This window comes from Hippocampus comes, unplaced genomic scaffold (genome assembly GCF_001891065.2).
Source record: "Hippocampus comes isolate QL1 unplaced genomic scaffold, H_comes_QL1_v1.1 scaffold371, whole genome shotgun sequence".
NCBI classification, from domain to species: domain Eukaryota; kingdom Metazoa; phylum Chordata; class Actinopteri; order Syngnathiformes; family Syngnathidae; genus Hippocampus; species Hippocampus comes.
In genome coordinates this window covers 274,867-282,851 of record NW_017805065.1, presented here as the reverse complement: position 1 = coordinate 282,851, position 7,985 = coordinate 274,867, and the positions used below count along the sequence as shown (strand labels likewise).

At 50.9% G+C, this 7,985-nt stretch overlaps 1 protein-coding gene across 1 annotated transcript in view; it reads right to left on the bottom strand.

The window, feature by feature from the left end:
• LOC109512623 (hexokinase-1-like) overlaps nt 1–7,620 on the bottom strand; it is a 12,842-nt gene extending 5,222 nt beyond the window's left edge. The window contains exons 1-10 of the mRNA XM_019864493.1: nt 7,296–7,620; nt 5,914–6,076; nt 4,789–4,937; nt 3,842–3,959; nt 3,499–3,596; nt 3,330–3,429; nt 2,262–2,445; nt 1,809–1,964; nt 896–1,129; nt 86–395 (exon numbers count right to left, since the gene is read on the bottom strand). Coding sequence (XP_019720052.1) covers nt 86–395; nt 896–1,129; nt 1,809–1,964; nt 2,262–2,445; nt 3,330–3,429; nt 3,499–3,596; nt 3,842–3,959; nt 4,789–4,937; nt 5,914–6,076; nt 7,296–7,358 — 1,575 coding nt within the window. The 5' untranslated portion in view covers nt 7,359–7,620. The remainder of the gene's footprint in view (nt 1–85; nt 396–895; nt 1,130–1,808; nt 1,965–2,261; nt 2,446–3,329; nt 3,430–3,498; nt 3,597–3,841; nt 3,960–4,788; nt 4,938–5,913; nt 6,077–7,295) is intronic.
• Nucleotides 7,621–7,985: the final 365 nt, after the last annotated feature.

Below are 7,985 nucleotides of genomic sequence, written 5' to 3'. Positions count from 1 at the left end.
GAGTGGTCCATATTTGGCGGTGCGCCATATTTGGCGCCCCGAGGGGGGGGTCCCTCCCTCGGGGGGGTCCCTCCCTCGGCCATCATTCACCTGTTCCATCCGGTGTACTTCGGACGTATGTGGGCAGCATTTTGACCGTCGCCTCTTGGTGCGTTTCCTTCTTGAGGCCTCTTTCGATCTCCACCCGCATGCGCTTCTTCACCTCCAGCAGCTGAGCTTTGCCCAGCCGGAACTCGGCGAGGGTCTGCTGGATCTGCCGCGCCTGCTCCGTCAGGCGGTAAGCCACCGCCGTCACCATGGCGGCGCCCTTGCCGCTCCCACTCTCCGACAGCAAAAAGCGGACGTCCGAGTCCGGCACCAGGCGGCGCACCATCTTGTGCAGGCGGCGGGCATACCTGGTCACAGAAACACAGTCTTTGTTTTGTCCGTCCTCTCTGGAAGGCCACGGCCGCCGTCGAGGCACATCATCGAATTGCGGTTCGTCACTCACAGTCTGGTCGGGGCGCTGCTACGTTGAAATATGCAAACCAAGATCGCGACGGACAGTTAGGAGTTTGCAAACCATCGTCTGGACCGCCCTGCCACTCTATTGGCTGGCTGCGAGGATTCAGAATACCATACCGTGCCATTTTCTATCGCTTATCCGGGGGGGGTCAAGTCGCGGAGAAGCCCGCGCTTCCCTCTCCCCAGCCACCTCTTCCAACTCTTCCGGACGGATCCCGAGGCGTTCCCAGGCCAGCCGGGAGACATGGTCTCTCCAGCGTGTCCCAGGTCGTCCTGCCGGTGAAACACCTCACCAGGGAGGCGTCCTCATCCGATGCATCCGGCCGGGGCTTTTGTTTTTTTGTGATAGTAATGAGGATATTGTAAACTACCAGGGACATATTGTGCTTACTGAGGGTGCATCTTGTAGAGGGAGCCGTCGATGCCCACGGTGGTGCGAAGGCGAGCCACACCCTTGTTCTCCTTCAGGCGAGACAGGATGCCCCCCAGGGTGGCGGCGATCAGATTGGCCGAGCGGAAGGACACGATTGTGCACACGTGCTGCACGGCGAGGCAGTCTTCGTCGGAGGGCTCCACCCCTAGCCTTGTTAGGATTTCCATGCACTTCTTCAGCCCTTCTTTCGTCCTGGTAGGGGGGGAGGGATCATTCCATGTAAAGTCAAACAAGATTTTGAGGTGTGGTCGGAAATGGAACGAGAAGAGCACCAAACTTTTTTTGTTGTAAGAGTATCAGACCTCTCAAGAGGGGTCAAACAGAGACAGCTTGACTTTAAAAATCGAGATTGTGGAAGCTGCGCCCACTTACGAAGCTGATTTTGGTATCGTTGTCAAGTGCCTTCATCGCCCTCCAAAAGTGGCGAGCAGCGGCATTGTGGACCAACTGGAGAACCCTCATGGTGGATTGGCTAACTCCAAAGTGAAGTGCATGACCGTCATCCGGCCGGGACGTGACGACGGCATGAATTGCCGTATCTCAAAGTGCTCACCGGAGAAAGGAGAGGTTTGACTCGAGCCAGCTGCCCAAGATGAGAGAAGCCGGATTTCACAAGGGCACCGATTTGCCGCTCTGATTTCAAATGACTGTCCAGTTTCAGAGCCAAGTTGGGAGACTGTTGGCTCAAGATAAGGATAACACGTGTTTTGTGTTCTGGTCCCTCCATTTCCAACAACACCTTAAAAATGGAAGGAAATCTTGGCGACGAATGCGAGATTCTCGCTTGTTTTTACGCGAAATGATCCTAACGGCAAATGAAATGTCGTCTTTGCGTTTGTTTTTTTTCGCGTGCTAACGGCACGCCACTCACTTTTCAATGGCCGAGACGTGCTTGGTCTCAATCTTCCCTTTTGTCAGGAGCTCAGGTGTGATGCGTCCTTCAAACAGCAGACCTTCTTTGGCCATCTTGACCAGAATGAGTCGCACCAGCTCCCCCATGTACATGCCACTGGCCATCTTCTCAAAACTGAATGGAAAGAAAAACACGGCTGGGATTCTCACTCACTCAACGCTTCCTCGAAGTGTCTGCGTGGCTTCTCAATGATCATCAAAGATTGAACGGAGACATCCGGACTCTGAAGATGTTGGACTTTTCACCCATGCAACAGGTTCATTCAGTTCCCCAGCAACCCAGAGTCCAGTTGCCTCCTTTCACTCTCCGCATATTATTCCTTTCCGAAACATGGCAGTTGAAAGTCCGGAAAACGTCAACCGAAAGAAGCATCGAAACGTCCTTCCAGAGTAAAGAAACGTTGACGCTCACAGCTGCTTTCCCGGGTTGATGGACCCCCTGTCGATCTCCCGGTCGAACTCCGTGCGCAGGTCCTCCAGGGAGCCGTCGTCGCCAAAGGCCCCCCACTCGGTGTTGATGCACATCCGACCCTCGTCGCCCTCCACCTGGTCGATGTGACGCATTTCTTCCATGTAGCAGGCGTTGGTTCCTGTTCCTGGCAGCGGGCAAAGTTGGGAGAGGCGTCAGTCGGCGACGCAACTGTCGCTCTTGTGATGTCGGGTTGTGGTCAGAGTCATTTTTTTAGCGCGAGTGACACCGTTGCAGTACGGACGCCCGCCCCGTGCAGTAGTTCGCTTCGGGAGTTGCATTTATCTATTTCTTTATTTCTTTATTTTAACGGAGTGGCTGGCTCACGATGTTGTACTCCACCCTGAAAATATCCACTCTCAACCCATACTGACTGTATTTATACCGAGGGAAACTCCAGTGAAGCAAACCTACGTTTGGGAAAGCCTGAAAAAGTTGCATTTTTAATCTTGTTCGGGTTTGTCTTTGGGATAAAATAGCAGACAAAAGAAAATCCCCAAAACTATTCACGCCCATAAGGTGAATTAACAACAGCTAACGACTTACTAGCTAAGCCAGCATGCTATCTAACTGACATTTAGTGAATTAGCTAGCTAGCTAGCAAGCCTTCTGCCCGCTAATTTGTGAGAAATTAGCGAACTGACGTTGCAGTTTATTACCATTGTTATGTTACTGAATTTGTGAGTTCTTGAGTGATAGTTTTTCGGGGGGGTCGGGGGTGTCAAATTGATCAGAATTTAAAGCAATGCTAGCCATCAAATAAAGAAAACAGATTCCCCGTTGTCGACATTTGGCGTCCCCACTACTATGCGCCACTACATCAGTCATGAGGGTCATCGCTACTTTGTTTGAAATTTCCACAGTAACAGTTTGACCTTTTTATAAACGTTGTCGATGATTTCCTCGTTTCCCCCCAAGTCACCGACGATCACGTAACGCCCGTGTTGTTGTTGTTGTAAAAAAAATGCCACGTTCTCAAAGTTACCGCGAGTTCCGCCAAGCCCGACTTACCTATAATGATGCCCACCTCACAGCGTTGATCGTCAAAGCCGCACGTCATCATGGTCCCCACCGTATCGTTGACCACCGCCATGATGTCGGCCTCGTAGTCCTGGCAAACCAGTTTGGCTGATGACAAATTCTTTTGTCTCTTGTCGGTTTCGCCTCAAGCGGAACCTACCCCGCGTTTCTTGATGGCCTTGTTGAGGAGTTTGACAACGTCCGTGCCTTCCACGCCGCTGGCCTTGAACTTCTTTGTCCATGTCACTAAGACGGCCTGCAAACGAATCGGTTGAATCAGTTCGGCGGGTTTGACGCAAAAATCCTGACACGCTTCCTTGTCTTCTTACTGCGATTTTCTTCTTGGTTTTGAGCACATTGAGCTTCAAATAAGAAATCCCGTAATTCTATTGATGGATTCAGTGTGAAGGCACAAGTTTGAAGACACGTTGTGAGGCTCGCGATGAAATCATCCGATTTTCCTTTTCTTTGGCAAATAATTTTGCCAGTTTTTGCAGCGTATTCAAGCACGTTGCTTTGGGCGCAGGGAAAAGAGAAGGTGAATCCCACGGGAAGCTTTTTGTCCTTGATCTTTTGTTTCTCCATGAAGTCGCCCAGGCATTCTGCCACGTGGTCAAAAAGCTGCGGACGCAACACGGGGGAAAACATTGAAACGTTGAGTCGTGCTTGCTTTGTTTTGGAAACGGTCCGTTGGTCCCGGCGTGTCGTCATCAAGACTTCAGACGCGTCGCTCTTCCCCTTTCGTTAGCCCCACTTCAACGGCAGACGGGTGCCGACATCTATCGTTACGATCTGTGACCCGAGCACTCTGCTGCGTGCGAGTCAAAACGGCGTTGCTGAATACCTCGCTCGTGTATCACGTTACGTTTCGGGCTTGGCCGCCGCTTCACGAAAGCGCCTCTGTTTCTGCGCGCCGCCCCACGGCCGCCTTTTTTTTTTGCGATCGCGTTACGACGCGACTGCCAACTGTTGTCCGCTAGTTCACCGGAGGTCATCGCGGGAGGGATCTGATGTCACACCCTACTCGGAACTCGGTTTCTTCTTTTGGATGAGTTTTTTGAGGTGTGTGAATAAATTGAATTGGCATTTCGAAACTGGCATGTTAGATTTCCTCGGGTTGTCTCTCCGTGTGATCTTAAAATTGGTTTGATGAACTGAAACCTTTGTATGTGATAAATCAGGAAGCGGGCAGATGCTATTTCACAGGACCGTAGAGCAGTGGATTGTCCGCTCGAGACTTGCAGCCAAACAAGCTAACAGGAATTCAGTTAAGTGTCAAGTAGGTCGAGGCGTCTGATTTGTTCCCCCACGCCACCTGAGGTTGCCAATCGGATCGGTCTCTCAAGCGAACCGCGGCAAAGTCTGTTTGGAATTGGACGGCGGTTTGGATTGAAACCTTGCCGGAAATGACCCGCGACCGTTTCAGTTGATAAACCTCAAGGGCCCGTACCTGAGTGCCGCTCCCGTGAATGATGTCGTCGGGGGTCTCGTAGACCTGGCTCTCCATTTGAACCGGTTGCTTTTTATCCTGGGTCACCTTGACTCGCAGGATGCGAAAATTTGATCCCCCGAGATCCAGGGCAATGAAATCCCCCTTCTCTGTCCAAAACGGCAAAACACATGAAAAGTTTCTCAACACGGAACAGGCAAACGCGCAAGTCAACGATCTGCCGTCGCGCGCGCCAATCATCTCGTCAAATCATGACCTCCCTTTGGCTGAGGCAATAATCTCTGACGGCGGTTAATGCAAGTTAGCACCGACGCAGATGGATTATTTTTGTTAACTGTCCCCAAAGCGATCTTCAAAGACTCTTGTTTATTTGCAACAAAACACGTTCACCACAGCTACTTCGTATCATTATTTTTTTTTTTAACCACCAAAATTGGTGTATTATTTCTGTTAATTAGCTCCAAATGGAGTTTGTTATTCTTGTTAATTAACTCCTAAGCTAGTTGATTATTTTTTGTTAAATTGGCAACAAAATTTGTTGATTTTGAGCAAGTACATGATTGTTTTTATCGATTTTGTGACACAAAGTTCGACGTGATCGTCAATTATGCTCTTAGGCGAACAATTAGGTTTCTCAAATGAACATCGAGGTTGGGTTCGGAAAATGTGTCTTTTTAAATATTTCGGTATTTTCTCCAGGGCCCCGAAACCGAATTGAGCTCGGGGGCCTCTCGCGGACGCTTTTTGTTTGAACACGGTGCAGGTGCAGAATCACGTTCGCGATAGCCGGCGTCCCGTCCGCTTGTGGGAATGCGCTGATAAGTGAACATCTTTTGTTCAAGTTAGCTAGCACGGCTAAACGCGGTGCTTTTGACCTGCGGTTTCGACGTCGCGTAAGCGACACTTCCGGTAAGTGTCGTTATCACAGGAGGGCGACATGTAGTAAAAACGGGGAAGACGGAGAAGCCATGCTAACGGCTACGCTATTGGAAGATGGAGTCGCAAGACACCAGAAGAGATAGTGCTTTCGGTGGTACTCACACAGATTGTCAGGCTGTTTTTGGATTATTATTTTTTTCTCCCAGCTAAGCCTAAATGAACTGACGATAAATGTTTTCATGCTACCTGAACCGTCAGGGATGGACCTGACAAAGGTGGGCAACATTTTGACTGTGGCGGTGGGATTGGTGCCGTGGCCGAGGCCATCCTCCATCTCCCGGCGGAAGCGGTTCATGATGTCCTTGAGGGTCTCGTCGGAGAGCCGCATGGAGTAGAGGTACTTGTCGATCTGGGGGCACAAAAACCAAGGTGGCAAAATGGTCACTTACCAACCATGACAACATGGGGGCAACACTGACAAAATGGAAACGGGACAGAAACCTGGGCACGGTTTTTGCAACAACACTTGGACGGAAACGCGGACGTTTGGAAATCAAGAGGCCACGTCAAATTGACTTTTTGGCAAAACTCATTCCTGAGGGTAAAATTGCCATCTTAAAAGAAGAAAGTTTTTTTTTTTTGGGGGGGGGGGGGATAGTGGCAATCTTACGAAAATAATTTTTGTCATTTTTTTTCTGGGAAATTATAATTTTCTTACAATTATTTTGAGAGGGAAAAAAAACTTCTCGTTTCCCCCAAAAATGATATGTTTGGGGGGGCCCTTGAGGACCGCAGATGCCCGGCCGGCCGTGGCCTCGAAAAACGTCCCGGCATCTATCCCCTCAAAAGTCACCTCATATCACCGTCAACGCTTTGCCACCAGAGGCGAGAACGAATGATTGGTCTGACCACCCCCAGGGAAGGCCCCCACCGGCCTCGACAATTGAATTGAAAGGCCAAATATCTTCCCACAAGAACAGATTAGTTGCCTTCATTCAACCTTTTGGGGATCTCTCGAAAAAGGGGTTGGGGGCGGGGAAGAGAATTCTAGGATTGATTTGTTTATTTTTTGGGGGGGGGGGGTATGATCTTGTATTTTCCTCCAAACAGCAGAACATCATGCGTGATGTTTCCCCCAAAGGCCTTCTTTGCATTCGTTTCCGCGCACGTGCATCTGCTGCACTGTGACGTCACAGCAGCCCCCTCCCCTCCCTCCACTTTACTTGTACAAGGCCCTCCCCCGACCCTCCATCCATGTCGCCGGTCTGTCATCTCACACACACACGCACACACACACACGCACACGCACGCGCGCACACACGCGCGCTAGCATAGCGGCTATCGGCCGGCGGCTAATTTGTGCAAGGTCACACATCTCGGGAATGTTTGAGCACGCTCGTGTGCGAGAATCCGGAAGCCTCGCCGGCTGACATCTACGCGAGCGGTCACGGAGGCGTCCGCGTCGAGGGCACGCCGCTAACCCTCCGCCGCCGCCGCCGCCGCCGCTAGCGCCGTCCATCCTCCGCCTTCTCCTCTTGCATCCTCCCACCCACCCACCCGCCAAGTAACATGGCTGCCGTACAAGACGCGAGTCGCGTTTTTGCAGCCTCGCCTGAGCCGTTTTGTACCTTTTTGAGTTGATCATCCTTCAACTCGGTGAAGTAGTAGGCCAGGAGCTGAGCTGCGATCATCTTGCCTTCCTTCCTGCGGGCGTGCGGGGGTGGGGGGTTGTCAAGAAGAAACTTGCGTGGCCGCTTGCTAGTCCGCCCTCCTGTCCTTGTGTCCCGGACGTCTTTTCCTTCCCCACTGGTGGGCGAGGCTGACAGGGAAAAGGGAAGCGTAACTGGCGGCGGTCGTGCTTGCGAGTCTGCGACGAAGGCGCACACTCAGGGAGGGAGGGGTTTGAGTGTGTGTGTCTCCCCCCCTCATCTCCACTCCACCCCCGACATGGAGCGGAATGGTTCTCGCGCCGAGCCGTGCCCTGCCCCCATTCGCCCCTCCCGATTGGCAGAGCGAGAAAGACATGCTGGCAAGCAGGAAGGGAGAAAGGGGGGGGGGGGCTGGAAAAATACAGATTTGTCTTTTTGGTCGAGAAAAAAAATGTTTTCTGGAATTTTTTTGTTGGTGTTTTTGTGTATGTCTAATTGATGGGCGTTTCATTTCGTTCTCGGGGCAAAAAAAAAAGGTGAATAAATTGTAGGAATGGATAGTTTTTGAATCATATTTTTGTATTCTAGAATATTGCGGTAATTTTCCAGAAAAGTTTTATTTTTTCAAATTTTTCAGCAGAATTTTCCTCATGATCTTTTCAAATCTAT